The following is a 21,460-nucleotide window of genomic DNA, read 5'->3' as shown; positions in this document are numbered from 1 at the left end:
CTGTTACTGTAAAAATGACACTGGCAGGGAAGGGGTTAACTTTATTGGGGAAGGAGGGGTTAAGTATGTCCCTAGGGGCGTGTTTCTAACTGTGTTTGGACATAGCTACTGGTGTAAGAACAGAGATCAACGGTCCTACATAGTAGAACCGCGTGATCTCCATTTTTACACAGGGGAGAATGAAAGGCGACTTTGTTTACATCAGCCGCCTGCCTTTCTCCCTTCACGGCGAACGATCGCGAGTGACCGGCGGACATCGGGTCCGCCGGTCACATGCACTGACTTGTTAGGGAACGAGCCGGGGCACTCGCCCGCTATTGGCTCACAAGCTAGTGACAGGCTAGTGACGTACTGGTACGTCACTTTGCCTGGCTGGGGCTGACCGCCGCAGTATATGTACGTGCGGCGGTCGGCAAGCGGTTAAATACACAATAAAATTGAAGCCAAACTGCAGCTCACACTTTATAAGTAGTTACAGGAAACCATTTTTTTCTCTTTTGGTTTAAAATGTTTACACAATTAAAAAAAATATGGTCATTATAAGCAGTAAGCAACCCTGCTAGTGTTAAATTGCTTGTCTCAAATCTGTAACTGAGACATTTAGCTGGAGAGCTTGTTCTTTTGAAAAAACAGCAGACTTATTGAGTGGAAAACCAGAAGAAAATAAAAGAAAGAAAGCCTAAAAAAGAAAATGAATGCAGCCAACACATTTAAGAATTTGTCGGCTGTTTTTAGTTTATACCAATTTAATATAGATTAAAGAGGTAAAAAAAATGAATAAAAAGGCTCAACAAGTGACTGTATTGCTCAGTATAGGAAACAATTTAGTAAATTAATAAATCAAACTGAAAACTAGATGAGTAGTAATGCACTGCCAATTAAAACAAAACAAAAAAAAAAACAAAGCTCCCTTTTGGATAGCGCTAGTCTATAGTCCTATATTTCACTTTCATTCTAGGGACTGCCCATAAAATACAGTTGCACCTTTATATGCAAGACTGTCTATGCACCCCTAGTCCCCTCCCTTCCACCTTCATTCCCCATTCACATTGACGGTGACTTTAAAATTGTACGACTTCATCTGAAATTGCACAATTTCAAAGCCACATGTCAGTGCGACTTGGAAGACATCTGTGTGGCTTCTTGCACGTCGCACCCGAAATCGCCAAAAGCAGTGCAGGAACTATTTTTTTAAATCGGTGCGGCTCCGCAAGTCAGCGTTTACTGCCGGTAATAAGCTGTGACTTGTCATGCGTTTTGACCTGTCAAATCGCATGACAAGTCACTTCAATGTGAACGGGGGCTAACTGTATACAAAAGATCAGTCCTGAGATGCAGTGGGGTCCCTGCTATAATGCTCAGTTTTGGCTAGGTCAGGCAATGTTTACTTTTAATTTTATTGTGCTCTGTAGTCCAGCGGGGGACAACTCAGGCAGGGCTGACAACACTGCCTGGGATTTTAGTGCAGCAGAGGCGGCATTGTCACCTAAACTGGAAGATAGAAACTTACTCAAATAATAGCATAATTTTCAGGTATTTTTGTCCATTAATCTGTAAAAAATTGTGTTAGAAATGTAGTGTTTAGTTTTGAATCCGATCTTATGAAGCTGTGCATGCTCACACTGACTTACGGTTGCACTGACTGTAAAAGTGCCAGCAGGTTATTTGATGTGTTGTTTGAAAACTACATTCGTTTTGGCCTCCTTAGGTTGTTGTATTTATGTGACGGGTCCTCTAACTTCTATCTGCCACTATTATTAGAATGTTAATATGGGTTGTTCTGGCTCTGTAAATAGAGTTGATTTTTTCTAAAGTCTAATACACTCAAAAGTATATCTTTATGCCTGTACTTATGTTGACATTTTTTTTGCTTCATTCTACAGCCGGTTGTACCTTTGAAAGTCATAGCGACATTGGTCCCTGTGAGGTGACACAAGGCACGGAGGATGATTTTGATTGGCACAGAGTGCAGGATCCTCATGGGAACGTTGATTTACCCCAAGGTGAGCACCCAAGTAGCTAATGTATGTCTGCGGGTCCATTTTGTGTGTACCAGTAAATGAACAGCTGCAAATGTGTATCATTACAAGAACTTGATGGAGTCCTCTTAGAGGACTTATATTGATCCATTGATTCAGTATCCTCATTAAGAAACTGTTCCATCCGTCTAGTTAGTGTTTATGCATATGGGTAAAACTGTGTATCTGAAATGATTCAGGTTAAAGCGAATCTCCAGAATCCCCCCCGTGAATTTATTTTTCTTACACCCATTGCCTACCTTGATGTGGGTTTTGAGCATTTCAGATACTCACCTGCATAGTGGATCCAGCGGTGTCCCTCGGAATCCTCTCAGAATTATTATTATATTATTATTATTATACAGGATTTATATAGCGCCAACAGTTTGCGCAGCGCTTAACAAAATGAAGGCAGACATTACAGTTACACTACAATTTGGAACAAAAGGAATCAGCGGGCCCTGCTCGTTAGAGCTTACAATCTAAAAGGGAGGGTCAATTGATACAAAAGGCAATAGCTGTGGGGGGTGGGCTGATGGAGCAAGTGAAACAGCGTTATTAGTTAGTAGCCGGGTAGGCTTCTTTAAAGAGAAGGGTTTTTAGGGATCGTCTAAAGATGGATAGATTAGGGGACAGTCGGACAGATTGGGGTAGAGAGTTCCAAAGAATGGGAGAAGCTCTGGAGAAATCCTGGAGGCGAGCATGGGAAGAGGTGACAAGGGAGCTAGAGAGCAGGAGGTCTTGGGAGGACCGAAGAGAGCGGCTAGGTTGATATTACTACCTGTTTCGGTCCTGCGCCACCATCTTCTTATATGATGTCATCCCAAGGCCTGCAGGCTCTTCCAGGTTCAGTCGCTGGGCCTCTTGATGATGCGCTGTAAAGTCTGCCCCCCCTTCTCCTTTATCAATGGAGCACTATGCCTCCAGGGATATGTGATGAGCATATCCCAAGATGCAAAGGGAGGACAGTGCACATCATATCCCCCTGAGGAAGACACGTGAGCCCTGTGTCGTCACGCGTAGGGGAGGGGCAAGGACGGACGGAGCGATACACTATTGTCTAGGTGAGGCTGTCAGCTATCGGCGCACGCTGTGGAGACCGGTGGCGCTGTGCAGTCTCTCCCACTATACCACCACAATTTCCACCATTTACTTGATGCTATTGTCCAAGTGCATGTGTTGCACCTGAAAATGTGAGTGATTTATCCACCTTTATTTAATAAAAGCTGATTGTTTAAGGATTTCATACACTATTGCAAGTCTTTTTGTTTGCATATATACTGCATTGATTGACGCTGCAACTCCTGTGAATGAGAGGAGCCCTGAAGGATATGGATGGATGATCTTTTTGGGATAACAATCTATGCGCTCTTTTTAAGGATTTGAGGTGAGCACCCATTCACAAGGGGGTGCACGGCTGGCTGTTCACTCTGGTCACTTCTCTCTGGGAGCATAGATCACTTTAGGATTACATTTTGGACTGTTTATCGGCTTTTTGCACTTTGCACACTGGACTTTTATATCTATATATTTTCTCTTTTCTATGAGTATTATATTATATTATATTTAGCACTTTATTAGCACTATTGGCACTTTAATATTATGTCACATATAAATATTTTGGGTTTTAAATATATTTAAGCACAAATTAATTAATTTAATAATTTTTTATTTGCGCAACACTATATATTTATTTCAGGACAGTGCACATCATTTGCCTAAGTGAATGATGTGCACAGAGGGGTGAACCGAACATATATTAAAAAAAAAAAGTACGTAAAACAAAAAAAAAAAAAAAAAAACGTTCCATGTAAAGGAGGGTAGGAAGGGTGGTAAGGAGGGAATTTTCCAATGAGGGTGAAGGTCCGCTTTAAGCAGGCTACTGCCTCCAGGTTGTTATGCACATAAAGCACACACCAGCACTACAATAAACCTCAGGAAAGTATAATACTTTGCAGTTTGTATGCATTTTAGCATATGTCTAAAGCCAGTGTTTTTATCTTTTTGGTTTGTTTTTTGTTTTAGGTTTGCTTAAAGTCTTACTAAACCCACAACAGTAAAATCAGTCTGTATATACAGTTAAGAATGCTTGTTATACTCATTGTGAAACCTAAGGGGTTAATCCTCTGCATTGTGTAAAAAGCCTGTTTGATCCTGTCATCTCTGTTCCTCCCCTTCTTCCACTGTCTCCTAACCATCTCCTGATAGAAAAGAGGCTAGGGGACAAGCTGCACATGCTTGTTTGGTGTGTATTGCTAGAGGGTTTTTTTCTCTTTTGTTTTTTTTTTTTTGGGAGGATGCATGTGATCAGCACAGACCCAATCAGCACTGTCCAGACAGAGGGTTAGGGGTCCTGCAGCCTCATAGGGCAGCCAGAGTAGAATGAAACTTTAACCATACACTGATAGAAGTCACAAAACTGCTATATACTGATGATGAGAAAAGATATTTAGCAGTTTATATTTAGTAAAATAATTGCATTTCCATGTTCTGTGTACTGTGGGAGACCAGATATCAGACATGGGAGTAAGTCACACATATGCAAGTCACAAGCAAGTCTCAAGTCTTAACCTTCAAGTCTCAAGCAAGTCCTACGTTACTGTGGCGAAAAGCAAGCAAGTCAAGTCGAGTCCCTGCTAAAAGTCAAGCAAGTCAAGTCAAGTCATTTATTTTGGTCAAGTCACAAATCAAGTCAAAATACGGATCTACCCCAATTTTAGTTGGTCAGGAAAGGTTTTGTTTTATTTTCAGCATTAACAAAACTGCATAGTGCTTTTTTCTTGGCATATTAAAGAAACACTTTGAATGCCCAAACAGCTCAAAATCCTTCGTCCGGTCATGTTTCAACACCACAGTTACTAAAAACATGTTAAGTAATTCCATTGTTAAACAGCCAGTGTCCTAAAAATCAGAACACACTGAGGTGTTTTAAGTGACTGTGGTGTCAGAAACATAACAGGCACATTCATTTTGCTTTAACACATCTTGAGAAAATGCAAATATTTAATAACTTAAAAAAGTAAAGTCATTTCATGTCAAAGTCAAGTCTCAAGTCTTGAATACCAAGTCAAAGTCAAGTCTTTTATTAATTTTAGTCAAGCAAGTCTCAAGTCCTCAAACTGGTGACTTAAGTCTGACTTAAGTCAAGTCATGTGACTCAAGTCCCCCACCTCTGCCAGATATAGTGACTTCAGGATCTTGGGTTTAGTAACACTTTAACCACTTAAGCCCCGGAAGATTTTACCCCCTTCCTGACCAGGGGGTATTTTGCGATTCGGCACTGCGTGACTTTAACGGACAATTGCGTGGTCGTGCGACGCTGTATCTAAACGAATTTGGCGTCCTTTTTTTCCCACAAACAGAGCTTTCTTTTGGTGGTATTTGATCAACTGTGCGATTTTTTGATCACGCGCGTTATCGCGTTTACTAACAAAGGGAAAGATTTTTGTCATTTTTGTTGTTTTTTTTTTTAACGTGTAATGGCGGCGATCTGCGATTTTTTTTTGCGGTACTGCGACATTGCGGCGGACAGATCGGACCCTTGACTGACATTTTTGACACTTTTGGGGTTACCAGTGACATTTCTACAGTAATCAGTGCTATACATATGCACTGTTACTGTAAAAATACACTGGCAGTGAAGGGGTTAACTTTTTTTTGAAAGGGAGGGGCTATGTGTGTCCCTAGGGGCGTGCTTTCTACTGTGATTGGCTGTGGCTTCAGATGTATGAAGAGTGATCAACGGTTCTACATAGTAGAACCGTATGATCATCCTTCATACACAGGGGAGAATGACAGGCAGCTTGTTTACACAAGCCGCCTGACTTTTTCCCTCTCCCCCGCCGATCGCAGAGTGACCGGCGGACATCAGGTCCGCCGGTCACACGCGCGGGGGGGGGGGGGTCCGGGACCACGCGGGAGCGGGAGCGCGCCTCCGGGGGCGCGCGCTCGCTCCCTAGACCCTCACAAGCTAGTGACGTAGCCCTACGTCACTTTGCCTGTGAGGGGCTGACTGCCGACGTAGATCGGCGTTAGGCAGTCGGCAAGTGGTTAAGGGCTGTGTTATGTTTCGTTGTTGTCTGTGTTTCCACTGGGTAAGATTCAACCTATGTATTTGTCTTCATGGTCATTGTCACCAAAACAGAAATGGTGGGAAATCCAAAATGTTATGGTTATCATTGGAGCAGGAATAGGGGAAAACATTCTAATCATTTAATCTGTTAAACTGTTGATGACTGCCTAAGAGGGTATTTTTCTCTCACAATGGAGATCCTTTCCATCACATCCTGTTGTGTCTTTAGATCAGTAGGTGAAGGGGAATCACCCAAACAAGGCACAGAAATAAGGCCTGAGGGGTATTTCATTACTCACTTCTCTTTAAAAAAAATATGTCCCCTCATGTATGTATGTTTTTTTTCTTTTGCTGTTTCGTGCGTTGTGTGCTTTTATTATTGTTGTACTGCTTTTTTGGTTTTACTCTTGCAGAAAATTCCCTGACGAAAAGTCATTCTAACTGTCTCATTAATATACTTTATGTCATGATACTTAACAGGTCATCCATTAACTTCATGTCTTTATCCTGACTGTGTTATCCCTGTGCTTTGCATTGTAATTTTTCTTTTCTTATTGATGTGGTTTCCCTATTCAGGTTCTTATCTCCTGGTTAACTCGTCTGAACATGCTGCAGGGAAGCGGGCTCGGCTCCTCTTTCAACCTCTAAGTGAAAATGACACCCACTGCCTGCAGTTCAGCTATATTCTGCACAGCAGGGACGCCAGGGGTCCTGGATCTTTGCGAGCCTATGTGCGAGTGAATGGAGGTCCCCTAGGCACAGCTGTTTGGGAAGTTTCAGGGCCACGTGGAAAGCAGTGGCAACAATCAGAGCTTGCCGTAAGCACTTTCTGGCCAAGCGAATACCAGGTAACTATAATGTACTGATTACAAGATGCAGATTTTTTTAAGGCATTAGCTCTGATTATTATGTGACAGCATTGATTAGAACAGTGTTTCTCAACCTTTTTCCAGGTGTGGCACCCTTTAAAATTCTGCACAATCTCGAGGCCTCCCATTCTAAAATGTAAAAAAACAAAAAACAAAACTAATAGTTTTACATATAGTAGCAACATTCGTGCACATGGGTTCATCCAACGTTAGAAGTGATTTATACCTCCACTATTGCAAACTGGTACTGATTAGCAGAGTTGTATAAAGTACTCGAAACCCATACTTGAGTAAAAGTACAAGTGCTCGATCAAAAAGTGACTTGAGTAGAAGTGGAAGTGTTTGATCAAAAAGTGACTTGAGTAGAAGTACTAAAGTATTCAACATTTTTTGTACTTAAGTATTGCAAGTCGTTTTTTAAAAAAATTTGCTACTCAAGTAGTGAAAGTAAAAGTACCAGTAGTTTTGAAAAAAAAAATTGCTACTCAAGTACTGAAAGTAAAAGTACAAGTACTGTGTTATGTAGTTATTAAAGAAAGAAGTCAAAAGTTTGAACATCATATTGTTTTTTATTATTTCAAATGCAGCTTTTATTTATACATACAGTTGCATTTATTTTCGTATGCGCTGATAATACACATGTTTTGAGCTTCATGAAACCTGCCATCTACTGTTCTGGCAGTGGTAATTTTTATAATAGTAACGAGTAACTATGCAGCACAAAAAAAAAATATCGGAGTAGAAGTATTGAAATCATTGAAAAAATGTAGTGAAGTAAAAGTGGAAGTAGGAGAAAAAAATTCTACTCTAGGAAAGTACAGATACCGCCTTTCGGTACTTAAGTACAGTGGTGAAGTAGTTCTACTTAGTTACTATACATCTCTGCTAATTAGTATTCTAGAGTTTCTTTTCCCCCTTAGTTTCTCTTCTTCTACTTTCTTATGTGACCCCAGTGCTGATGGAGAGGGGAAGAGGAGGAGTAAACTAGGATTCTATGCAAGCTCCTGTCATTCTCCTGATCAACCAGTGATGTCATGGGTTGTCAGGATGCCAGTGGCTGGACCCACATGGTGCCCAGGATTGTAATGCTGCAATGTAAAAACCTGTTTTAATTTGTTGCAATTTTTTAGGTATTTTGCCAAGGCACACCAGGGTGCCACGGCACCCTGGTTGAAAAAAGCTGGATTAGAAGCTATTCAATCACAGCTAATATTCTAAGAGCATTGCTCTCTTAAGTTACTGGTAAGAATTTTACCTTTAGTGCCACTATAGTAGAGTAGTCAGAGGCAAGAGGTTTATCCTGTCCCCTGTACTGTACTGTACTGTACGGAGACCAGTGAGTTGTGTGGACAGGTTGTACAGACAGTTGTGTGGACAGGTTGTATCAGGGAAAGAAAGGTAAGTGCCATAGAGGGATGAATATAGCTAAATAAAACAAGCAACTTCTACAAAAGGTTTCCGTATCACTCAGGTGTGCGCAGCCTATTGCATTAGGGTGTGCACCCCAAAGCTCAAACGTGTGTTTATGCAGTATACACACACGCACAATCTTATCAATAAATGTAAAATGGTGTCAGTGGAGCAGTGGACGGTGTCAGTAGAGCAGTGGATGGTGTCAGTCAGTATGGCTGTGGACGTGTCAATAGGGCAAAGGTTGGTGGCAGTAGAGCAGTAGACAGTGTCAGTAGCCAGTTCACAATAGCCCTATAGCAGATTTACTGCTATAGGGTGGCTGTTCTGTGCAGAATTATGTATACGGTATATATGTGAATCTGCACTCCTGCATAGGGTGCACCGCTTCAGCTTTGATTAGTTGTAGCAGAAGCCGCTCAGCGGGTTCCGACCAATGGATGACCACTGGCACCCGCTGATCGCTGAGGAGAGACACAGGACAGAACTCTGCATATGTATACAGTGCAGAGCTCCGTCCTGTCAGCAGGGATATGGTAGATTTTGTTTTCCTGCTAACCAGGGAATAAAATCTTAGTAAAAAAACCTCACCGTACCCACACAAACACTGGTTAGGCACACATTTAACCCTTTAATTACCCTAGATGTTTAACAACTTCACAGCCAGTGCCATTAGTACAGTGACAGTGCAATTTTTAGCACTGATCACTGTATTAGTGTCACTGGTTTCCACAAAGTGTCAGTCAGTGTCAGTTAGTTTTTAGACTGTCCGCGGAAATATCACAGTCCCGCTGTAAGTTGCTGATCGTCACCATTACTATTATAAAAAATAAAAGAAATACCATTTCCTGTATGTATACCATAGTTTGTAGACGCAATAACTTTTGCACCAACCAATCAATATATGCTTATTGGAATTTTTTTTTTTTTTTACAAGAAAATATGTAGCAAAGGACATATTGGCCTAAATTTATGAAGACATTTTATTTTTTACATTTTTTTTATTGGGTATGTTTTATAGCAGAAAGTAAAAACAAAAATTTTGTTTTTTACAAAAATGTTGTTTTTTTTTTTGTTTATAGCGCAAAAATTAAATAACCCAGTGGTGATCAAATAACACCAAAACAAAGGTCTTTTTGTGTGAAAAAAAGTTATATACATTTTTCATTCATGTACAGCGTTGCATGACTGTGAAATTGTCAGTTAAATTAATGCAGTGCCCTATAGCAAAAAATGGTCTGTTCATAAAGGGGGGTAAATTTTCCAGAGGCTAAGTGAGTAGGGCAGTGGGTGGTGTCAGTAGTGCAGTGGATGTGTCAATAGGGCAGGAATTGGTGCCAGCTGAGCAGTGAAAAGTGTCAGTAGAGCAGTGGACAGTGTCAGTTGAGCAGGGGATGTGTCAATAGGCAGAGGTTGGTGTCAGTAGAACAGTGGATGGTGTCAGTCAGTAGAGCAGTGGATGATGTCAGTCAGTAGAGTAGTGGATGTGTCAATAGGGCAGAGGTTGGTGTCAGTAGAGCAGTAGATGTGTCAATAGGACAGATGTTAGTGTCAGTAGTGCAGTGGACAGTGTCAGTAGAGCAGCGGAAGATGTCAGTAGAGCAGTGGTTGGTGTCAGTAGAGCACTGGATGTGTCAATAGGGCAGAAATTGATGCCAGCTGAGTAGTGAACAGTGTTAGTAGAGCAGTGGATGGTGTCAGTAGAGCAGTGGATGTGTCAATAGGACAGAAATTGGTGCCAGTTGAGCAGTGAACAGTGTTAGTAGAGCAGTGGATGGTGTCAATAGGACAGATGTTGGTGTCAGTAGAACACTGAATGGTGTCAGTAGAACAGTGGAAGGTGTCAGTGGAGCAGTGGATGTGTCAATAGGGCAGAAATTGGTGCCAGTTGAGCAGTGAACAGTGTTAGTAGAGCAGTGGATGTGTCAATAGGGAAGAGGTTGGTGTCAGTAGAGCAGTGGATGGTGACAGTAGAGCAGTGGAAGGTGTCAGTAGAGCAGCGGATGGTGTCAGTAGAGCAGTGGATGTGTCAATAGGGCAGAGGTTTGTGTCAGTAGAGCAGTGGAAGGTGTCAGTAGAGCAGTGGATGGTGTCAGTAGAGCACTGGATGTGTCAATAGGGCAGAGGTTGGTGCCAGTTGAGCAGTGAACAGTGTTAGTAGAGCAGTGGATGGTGTCAATAGGACTGATGTTAGTGTCAGAAGTGCAGTGGACAGTGTCAGTAGAGCAGTGGATGTGTCAATAGGGCAGAGGTTGGTGTCAGTACAGCAGTGGAAGGTGCCAGTAGAGCAGTGGAAGGTGTCAGTAGAGCAGCGGATGGTGTCAGTAGAGCAGCGGATGGTGTCAGTAGAGCAGTGGATGTGTCAATAGGGCAGAGGTTGGTGTCAGTAGAGCAGTGGAAGGTGTCAGTAGAGCAGTGGATGGTGTCAGTAGAGCAGCGGATGGTGTCAGTAGAGCAGTGGATGTGTCAATAGGGCAGAGGTTGGTGTCAGTAGAGCAGTGGAAGGTGTCAGTAGAGCAGTGGATGGTGTCAGTAGAGCAGCGGATGGTGTCAGTAGAGCAGTGGATGTGTCAATAGGGCAGAGGTTGGTGTCAGTAGAGCAGTGGAAGGTGTCAGTAGAACAGTGGATGTGTCAATAGGGCAGAGGTTGGTGTCAGTAGCAGAGGGAATCAGTGCTGCATGATTGGGGTGTGCCAGCACATCCAGCACCCCATGTGCACAAGACTATGGTATCCTTATAGAACGTTTGCACTTCATTACATGGATAAAAAACTGTATAAAACCTTATTTGTATAAATCAGCATTGAGAACAGTTTAGCAAAATTATTGTAGTATGGTTTTGTATAACTGATTAAAGACTTAATTCACAAAGCAAAATCTTAGGTTCAAGGTACCTTTTTTTTCCAAAAACGTAGACAGTTAATTTTGGCTGAGCCCAATGAGGTTTGATGATTACAGCCACATTGCTGAAAATACAGATCCTTTTTTCTTTGTGTTAAGGATTTATGAAATGAACAATAATTATAGCTACTTTTAGAAGGTGTTGACATTTAAGTGGGGTTCCTATATTACTATTAGGAAGGTTTCTCACTAAGCCCTGTCCTAATGACACCTTGTTCTTCAGGGTTTGCAGTTGCATAAGAACCTGACAGAGGATCTAATCATTCTATAATAAGAAATAAATAAATAGATTTTCTCAATGTATAATTAACTACTATCCTTTAAATACACCAAACAGTCACAAACTGTAATAATAAAGATTTCTCGTAGAGTAGGCACCCTTTTTACCTCCTGACAAATAAATGCTCACCAATTCTCACATTATCTTTTTAATTTCAATAGGTTTTTATTGAGGATTTTACAACGTACAGAAACATTAAAATATTACATCAACATAAGCATGTTTAAAGTGAAGTGTACATATATCAACATGAAAATACGGTAAAATGTTGTAGCTTGAGGCTGCTCTAAGCATATACAGAGTAGGAGAATCTGTGCATCAGAGAATAGGATGCTGTCATACAAGGTTAGATCTAACTTGTATAAACATGTTATGCGAACACATTATCTTTTTAAAGTGCAGGAGGCCTCTGGTCCTCTCAAGTGCAGTTCCTGGATGTGCTATGTAGTGTCTTCAAGGCTGATATATTGTTTTGTGTATGAAGGGAAATTTTCTCTTCATTTCCTTGTGTCTTCACAAATGTGATTCAGCTTGTAAAGTGGTTATTTTACTTACCGTTAAAGTACGCTGTTCAGTGGCTGCCTTTTGTTCTGCTGAAAACAGAAATATTACTGTCACTTATCAGCTACATAGTTAATAATGCTTTTTCAGTATTATGCCACTTTTATTGTAAGAGGCCAGGTTTTGGCTAATAATGTTGTTATCTCAACAGACTTTTATGCAGAATTTACTTGTAACACTGACTGTTAAACATATCTATCAATTCAAAGGGAGATCAAACCTTTGAAAGTCTATTGCATTAAACAATAATTTTGATCAATGAATAACTGTTAATATTGAAAAAAGAACAATGGACCCTGGTGGAAAAATCCAGCCGAATTTCACTAAATCTATCTTTTCACTGAGCAATTGTTTTTTTTTTTTTCGTTTTTTTTTTTTTTTTTTTTGTAGCCCTGCACCCGTTAGGACTGCTAGATATTCAGTCTGCGGGTCCCCCTAGTTAGCACAGAGCTATAATATAGCACACAGCTATAAGCAATGCAATTTTCTTACATTCCTCTTGGCTGTCTTTCCAGTAATCAGTCCAGGGTATTTTGTTGTTTATTTTATAATGGGGATAGGAGAAGAAAATAGTGGGATACTCCAATTTAACTATTCACTGTATTTGAGGACTTCTATCTTCTCTACATCACGTTTAGGTATGGAACACCCAGGCTATTAATTCATCCTGCCACTTCAGATGAATAGGGATTAAGTCTCTTGTTTTCCTTCAAGACAACTTGGTGAACAATCTAATATCTTATCTTTAGGACACTATCCCTTGCATCCTCTTTCTGCTGATACCCGTCCACTGACTATCCTATGAGCAGGGGTGGCCCCCCTCAGGTCAGGCCCCTTGGCTCGAGTCCCTGTACTCATGATACTGCAGCCACAGGATCTCCAGTGTCTCCCCTCTCAATCAGCTTTCCATCTGGGTTCATCACCTCTCTACTGCTCCTCCAACCCTCAGGACAACTTCCTGTGCCTGCATGCCACCTCTACAGAGGAGGAAGCAGCTGCCCCCTCCCTCCAGGACTCCGCTCTCCAATGAGAGACCTCGAGTACATGTGATCCTGGCTTTTTATACAGTATCCCAGCATGCAATGAGGCGACCTGCCCTCTGCCAATCATCAGGACTGTATCAAAGTCTATGCACCCATTTTTCAGGTTTCCTCCCATTGTTCAACATGCCTCCCTATTGGACCAGCGTGAAACACTATCCAGACTGAATGAATCGCATACTGAGCACATTGAGCAGACCTCACTAACAGATCCTGCTCTCTGGTAGGCAGAGAACAATATAGATTTACCTGCAGCCCCTCTGGTAAGCAGACAGAGCTCAAAACTATACTCTCACTAGCACCTACCTAGGAGGGAGCTTCAATTTTTTTATTGTTTTTTTTAACATATATGACCAGCATTAGGCAACCTAGACATTGGTAAGCATCTGCAGATTGAGCCATCTTGAATGTTATTTGTTTAATGCTGACCACATACTGTATATTACAATTAGGTTGTGCAATTTTCTTTTACCCACAGCTATTTAGTGCCAGGGTATGCCAGATTGGATATAAATCCCATAGATTGTTGCATTAAGTCCTAATTGTTGAAGGAAGATTTCAGAAAAGTGTAGTCAGGCTGTAAGCAGGATATTTAAAGTGGGATTTTTTGCCCATAATCTCTTGGACATACGATGTTTGTGCATCTCTGCTTTTCTTTTTAAAGCGAATAGGTATAATGAACAGACAATGCATGTACAGGGCCAGGACAAGGGATAGGGGAAGAAAAAGGGGCACAGAGGCGCATGGGCACTGGGTGACTTTGTCGCGGCACTGTGCATGTGGATTTTCTGTACCTGGGTGTATCATTTCTACAAGTAGCTGTCAAAGCAAATAAGATTGTTACTGTCTCATGATGATTTGTAAATGCTTTTACAATATACACGATATTGTCAAAAGTATTGAGACGTCTGCCTTTACATGCACATGAACTATAATGGAATCCCAGTCTTAGTCCATTGGGTTCAATATTGATTTGGCCCACTCTTTGCAGCTATAACAGCTTCAACGCTTCTGGGAAGGCTATCAAAAAGGTTTAGGAATGTGTCTATGGAAATGTTTGACCAATCTTCCAGGAGTACAGTTGTGAGGTCAGGCTTTGATGTTGGATTAGAAGGCCTGTATCTAACTGCAGAATGCCAGAGGACATAAACTCATCACACTAGCATTGATCGGCTGCCATACTTAAGGCTGGTATACACAGGCCAAAAAATGCCTGCTTCGGCAGGAACTGTGTCTGTCGAATGGTCCTGATTAATAACCAGCATTTGATCAGCATTTGCAGCCAATGGCTGCAGCGCTGATCTATGTATTCTAATAGGGGAAGGGGGAGCTCCTCCTGTCAGAATTCAATAGCATGGCAGGGGAAATCTCTGCATTCCCATCTCTTGTGTTGATGTGGGATCTGTCAGTTTTTTTTTCTTATTCAACCTGCTGCCCATGTATACCCTGCTTTTGTGTGATCAGTTTACTATTACAGAGTAGAGAACAGACAGCATCAACAACGTTATCAAGAAGATCAGCAGTACTCACCAAAGCAAATACCTTTTAAAGTGTTTCTAAAGTCTGTTTTTTTTTTTTGTTTTTACCTTAATGCATTATCTGCATTAAGGTAAAAAAACCTTCTGAGTGCACCCCCCCCTACACTTACCTGAGCCCAATCTCAATCCAACAATGTGCGCAAGAACAGTGGCTCTCTCCCTCCTCACTGACTCAGACACAGCCAGGAGGCGGTGGGGCTGAGCTGCGCTCTGTGTGGCTGGCTATGGACATCTAGATGCAGCACGAGCAGCTTGCACTGGGGGCACTCGGCGTGGGGGGAAGCCAGGAGTGCTGGTGGGGGATCCCAGAAGAGGAGGATCAGGGCTGCTCTGTGCAAAACCATTGCACAGAGCAGGTATGTATGGCGTGTTTCTTTTTTTTTTTTTTATGTAAATGTGTACAATCACTGTAAAAAAAGAAACGTAAAACTTACCTTTTCAGCACTTTACAATGATCACCTGTTCTGTAGCAGAGATCTGGTCCCCTAAAGTTTGCAGGGAAACCGGCACTTCCAGTAGCGCCAATCTTCATGGTCCTCTGCCACTCCTACTAGTTCCTCCTACTTACCTCAATGTCAATTGGGGAGGTATAATACCATAGAGGTCAGCAGGAAGAACCAGTGAAGGACCATGGAGATTGTGACACTCCATGATGTGTCAGTAAGCAGTCAATAGGTGTGCGCAGCCTATTTCATTAGGGTGTGCACCCCAAAGTTTAAATACACATGCATGTGTTTGCCTACATGTATATGGCCCCGGTACATTACTCTCCCTGCTGGCAAAGTGAAATAGAAGTGTGTGGCACTTCTCTTATGGCAGAGCAGGTCCGAGGGAGATCTTTCCCATCTCCTCACTGGCAAACAGAGCGATAATGCTAATGTGCCCTAGGTGATTAGGGTGTGCCCAGGCACACCCGGCACACCCTGTGCGCACGCCTATGAAGCAGTCCCTAATTTACAGGAATGTGCTTTTGCTGAAACGACTTTATTACATGACAGGGTCTCTTCAGTGTAAAAGTTTGGATTCAGTCTTAATTGGATGGTTATAGCACAGCTCCTAGCCATTCTATGATTTTTGTCCTACTGTATTCATGTCATTTTTTTTCTTTTATCTTAGGTATTGTTTGAAGCAGAGGTGTCTGGAACTCCCCAAGGATTCATTGCATTGGATGATATTCTACTGCTAAGTTACCCCTGTGGTGAGTATATATTACCCAACAAGCATTCCAACCTTTTCAGCGAAGCAGTACCAATGGAAAAGATGAGGAGCAAAGTGCAGTAACCCTTGGAAGCCAATCAGTGTTCAGCTTTCTGTAGCACACTGACAGAGAATGCAAATGTATTGTGAAATTGATCCCTTTTGGTGGATAAGGAAAAATATAAACAAGCTTTAAAATGCTGTATTGCAGAACAAAAGCTGAAATGTCAGAAAAGAAAAATGTATTTTTACCATTTTAGCTGTATGCAGTGTCTTTGTTTTTATTGCTTTCAGTTTTCCGTAGTCAGGTCTGATTGCTTGCTATGGGTTATGGCACTTTGTACATGGACACTGCCCCTTGTATTCCTTATTGAATAAGCAGCTGTTGTAGCAATTTCCATGCTTTTGATCATCTCTCCTCCCTTTGTTTGCAGCCCAGGCCCCACACTTCTCCCGCCTGGGTGAGGTGGAAGTGAACGCTGGGCAGAATGCCACATTCCAGTGTCCTGCTGCTGGCAGGGCGAATGAAGGAGAGACCTTCTTATTGCAGGTATTTTCTCTGTCTCCTGAAGTCTGGGATGAATATAGTATGGGAAGGACGGATATCTGAATAGGGATGTATGGAACCAACTAGAGAGAGCTATGCTCAGATTGGCATATGCTTAGAAGATGGGCAGAGTTATTGTATCAGTGACACAATTTCTCAGCATGACTACCTCATTGTGCTTATTCACTTGCAAGTTAGACTTTTCAGTGTGATGCAGATGAACACAAAGTCCTGGAGATAAAGGCGGTATAAGGTTTCTATGACAACAACTTGAACAAATGATAGTGCGTCCTGATAGTGTAACTTGGTGTAATTAGTGACTAGAATTCTCCCGGGAGATGAGTTGACTCCGTGCAGAAGTGTTCAGCACTTATTTCATTCATAAACCAAATATTCCTATTCATTCAAAAGTAATGTAATTATAACATTGTTGCAATATGTACGCGGGTGAATTGTTTGTGGCAGACATTAGTCTAATTCAGTCACAAATATGAGGCTCTTTAAAGGAAACTACACTTCTAATGAAATTGATGGAACATATAATTGCTACACAAGCCTTTTTGTAATTTAATGCTATTAAAAATGACTTTCCTGTTTCAATCTGTAGCTGACTATTAATTCTTAAAACTGGCAAGAAACTGACATGTACAGTGGAGATAGAAAAGAATCATCCCCATTAACCACTTAAGCCCTGAAGGATTTGGCTGCTCAAAGACCAGGGCCTATTTTGCGATTTGGCACTGCCTGAATTTAACGGACAATTGTGTGGCCGTATGACACTGTACCCAAACTAAATTGATGTCCTTTTTTTCCCCACAAACAGAGCTTTTTTTTGTGGTATTTGATCACCTGTGCGATTTTTACTTTTTGCGCTATAAACAAAAAAAGAGCGACAATTTTAAAAAAATAACAATATTTTTCACATTTTTTTATATGAAATTCCCCCCAAAAAATGTAAAAATCTAATTTTTTTAACATTTTAGGCAAATTTGTTTTTTGCTACATATTTTTTGTAAAATAATCGCAATAAGCGTTTTTGGATTGGTTTGCGCAAAAGTTATTGCGTTTACTAACTAAGGGAAAGATTTATGTCATTTTTATTGTTATTTTTTCTAACTTGTAATGGCGGCGATCTGTGATTTTTTTTTTTTTTGCGGGATTGCGACATTGCGGCTGACAGATCGGACCCCTGACTAACATTTTTGACACTTTTGGGGGTACCAGTTACATTACTACAGTAATCAGTGCTATACATATGCACTGTTACTGTAAAAATGACACTGGCAGGGAAGGGGTTAACTTTATTAGTGATCAAGGAGTTAAGTGTGTCCCTATGGGCGTGATTCTAACTGTCAAGGGGCGTAGCTTGTGATGTAACCACAGAGACATACGATCCTACATAGCAGGATCGTATCGTCTCTGCAGTTACACTAGGGAGAATGACAGGCGGCTTTGTTTACATTAGCCGCCTGCCTTTCTCCCTCTCCAGCGGGAGATCGCGAGTGACCGGCAGACATCGGAGCCGCCGGTCACTCGTGCGGGGATGTCAGGGAACGAGCGGGGGCGGGAGCGCGCCTCCGGCGGCGTGCGCTCGCCCCCAAGAGGCTCGTGGGCGAGCAACGTACTGGTACGTCGCTTTGCCCAGGAGGGACTGACTGCCGCCGTATATAGTCGTGCGCGGTCGGCAAGTAATCACATTTTGTTTCTTTGCAGCCTAAAAAGAAGACAGATACAATTTTTGTTTTATCTAGCTGTATTTACTCAGGGAGTTGGAAACCCCCCCCCCCCCTGTCACTATTTTGTTGAACCACCTTTTGCTATAATTACAGCCTTTAGTTTGTTGGGATATGTCTCTACTAACTTTGCGCATCTAGACTTTGCAACATTTTACAACAACTCACCCTAGCTCCACTGCACTGTGAGGAGATAAAGAGCTAAGTGTCGGTGCTCAGGCTGAACATCCAAACCAAATGTAATATGAATAAAGTCGGCACACGAAAGGGCTTCTTCCAAGTAAAATTCTTTATTCAAGCATGGATAGCGGTGACAACATGACAAATGCTGACGCGTTTCGTCTTTACGCCTTCATCATAGCACTTTGCAACATTTGCCCACTCTTCTTTATAGAACTGCTCAAGTTCAGGTAAATTTGATGGTGACCATTTGTGAACTCCAGTCTTCAAGCCATTACATAGATTTTCAAAGGGGTTTAAGTCTGGGCTCTGACTCGGCCACGCAAAGGCCATTCACCTTTGTCTCCTTTATCATTGTGTGGTAATTTTTGCAGTGTGTTTTTGGGTCATTGTTATGTTGGAAGGTAAACCACCTTCCCATTGACAACTTTCTGTGGAGGGAAGCAGATTTTCCTCAAGAATTTGACAGTATTTTCCCCCCATCCATTTTTCCTTCTAATCTGACAAGTGCTCCAGTCCCTGCTGCAGAGGAACACCCCCATAACAGGATATTACCACCTCCATGCTTTACTGTAGGAATTGTGTTATTTGGATGGATTTCTGCCAGACATATCTTTTGGTGTTGAGGCCAAATAATTCAATTTTAGTCTCTTTTGGCCATAACACTTTTTTCCATGTGGCCTCAGAATCTTCAAGGTGCGTTTTGGCAAAGCTCAGTAGTGACTGCATGCGGCCTTTCTTGAGGAGTGGCTTTTTTCTTGCAACCGTCCCATACAAGTCACTTTGTGGAGAATTTGTGATATTGTCACATGCACACAATGACCAATCCATGTATTATATTACTCTAACTGCTTCAGAGTTGCTTTAGGCCTCTTAGTAGCCTCTTTGATCAGTTTCCTCCTGGCTCATTCATCCAGTTTGGAGAAATGTCCTGATCCAGGGAGTTTCTGTGTTGTATCTTTTTTTTTTAATCAGATCATTTTTATTAGAAAAAGTTTTCATACAAAATAACAGTACAAAAAAAACAAACCAACCAACCAACAGAACATGAAAAAGAAACAGTGCATACGGTCATATATCAGCAGGGTGAGCACAGCCATGCAGTAATGCAATTATCAAAAAGTTTGTACCAAACAATTGTGTACCCCACGTCCTTCAAAGCAGAACCCCAGAAGCAAAAGAGTATTGTATTGCAAGGAGTAGTCATAATCATAAAACCAAACCAAAAAAGAGCTTCCAGGTGTTGGGGGAAACCTCTCAGACCGGCAGTCTGTACTGAGAGATGGCCACCCTCAGGTAGCAACAGGGGATCAACCATGTAGCACCGTAATAGTAGGTTCTGTGTTGTATCTAATACCTTCTACTTCTTAATAAAAGACTTCACTGTGCTTCTACGCATTGCCTTTGAATTGTTTGTATCCTTCTCCTGATTTGTGCCTGTCCACAACTTTTTCATGGAGATCTTTTGGCAGTGCCTTGCCACTCATTTGATTGTTTGCTTCAGTTGCACTACTAGGGACTAAAATGCTCCAGGAAAGCTTGTTTCATTCTGAGCTAATCAAAATGACCACAGCTAATCACAGTTAAAAGTCAAATGGCTTTGTGTGCCATTGCGAAGGTGATTAGCTACACCTGATTGAGTTTACATGTTATTTTTAGTATGGGCGTGATCCTTTTTCCAACAGTGATTCTGCTTTTGACTTTTTTTTTGCTGACATGTTAGTGTTATAGCTTTCACTTGGATGTTATTGCATACAGTTGGATAAAACAAAAATTGTGTCTGTCTTCATTTCAGGCTGCAAAGCAACAAAATGTGATTATTTTAAAGGGGAATGATTCTTTTCTACACACACTGTATCTAAAGTATGTGTCTCAGTACTCAAAGCTCCCAAATTTGCATTGTCTAATGGGCTAAAGACTTCTAGAAGTCTGCACATAGTTTAAGATCAGATTAGAGACATTGCTAGTAATGTCCTATGTTAAAAGTAACCAGCTGAAATGCAGGCAACTTGTGGTCCTCCTTGTGCCCCCTAGAGCCTAAGTTAGGTTTTTCTTTAAGGCCCCTTTCACACAGGCGGACCGTTCAGATCCGCCTGTCCGTTTTTTTGGCGGATCTGAACGGTCCCCCCATGCATTCCTATGGGGCATCGGATGTCAGTGGAGACATGTCCGCTGATATCCGACCCGATCCGTCAAATCTGGACGGATGGAAACCCTATTTTCTATCCGTCCAGCGGATCGGATGGGATCGGATGAGAACGGACCAACGGTCTGTTCCCATCCAATTTCCCCCATAGAGATGCATGGGGAACTGACAGCTGTGTCTCCGCACACAGCGTGGAGACACAGCTGTCCTCCTGCTGCTCAGCAGGGGTTCGGCGGCTTGATCCCCCGCTGAGAAAAACGGAATCCATCCGACGGACGGATAGCGCGAAAGGGGCCTAATAGTTTAAAACGAAACTCTAGACAGATAAAAAATACTTATTTTAGGTACAGGGAATGGGAGAAGCAGCACAAAGAGACACTCAGTTGTGCTGCAGTGCTCACAAGATACATGCTGATAGGAGTAGAGATCAGTGACAGTATGCTCACCAATTTGCTGCTTTTCCTTTCTTTGTCCAGTCACAGACTGGAGAACAGTAAGACCTGTAAGAGTTACCTAAAGCAAAACTTCACTCTCTGAAGCAACGTTGACTGTTTTTAATCGCTATCCTGCTAGCATAAGTAAATAGATAGGAAAGTATATCATATTTACTTGTTTTAAACCTTTATTACATTTCTTCAGTTACTTCCTGGTTTCCATGGATAGGCAAATTATGTCATACATCCCAGGAGCCTTCAGGAGGAGTTTTCTCAGCTAAGAACACCCTCCTGCCTGCATGCCTGAGCTAAGGGCAGATGGAATCCAGGGCATCAATGCTACATGAATCATCTGCCCTTACTCAAGATGGACATGGCCAGGGGGTGTCTTTCAAAGCGATTTCTCAGCAAAATAAAGCATAGAGACACGGAGAGATGAATTTGCTTTGAATATTATAAAATAATTAAATAGCATTTTTGGCATGTAGTGATCAGATGCAGGGTAGTTCTGCTTTAAATGCTGCAGAGTAAAAT

At 41.8% G+C, this 21,460-nt stretch overlaps 1 protein-coding gene across 3 annotated transcripts in view; it reads left to right on the top strand.

Moving 5' to 3' along the window:
• Positions 1-21,460, top strand: part of PTPRU (protein tyrosine phosphatase receptor type U) — a 231,435-nt gene that overhangs the window by 107,330 nt on the left and 102,645 nt on the right. For all 3 annotated transcript variants that reach the window (XM_082245604.1, XM_082245606.1, XM_082245605.1), the window contains exons 2-5: positions 1,884-2,003; positions 6,667-6,938; positions 15,806-15,887; positions 16,321-16,436. In XM_082245604.1, the coding sequence (XP_082101730.1) occupies positions 1,884-2,003; positions 6,667-6,938; positions 15,806-15,887; positions 16,321-16,436 (590 nt within the window). The remainder of the gene's footprint in view (positions 1-1,883; positions 2,004-6,666; positions 6,939-15,805; positions 15,888-16,320; positions 16,437-21,460) is intronic.

The sequence above is a fragment of the Pelophylax lessonae genome (assembly GCF_965119305.1).
Source record: "Pelophylax lessonae genome assembly, chromosome: 2".
Lineage (NCBI taxonomy): Eukaryota > Metazoa > Chordata > Amphibia > Anura > Ranidae > Pelophylax > Pelophylax lessonae.
Note: the sequence above shows the minus strand (reverse complement) of the source record. Positions and strands in the feature narration are given on the sequence as shown.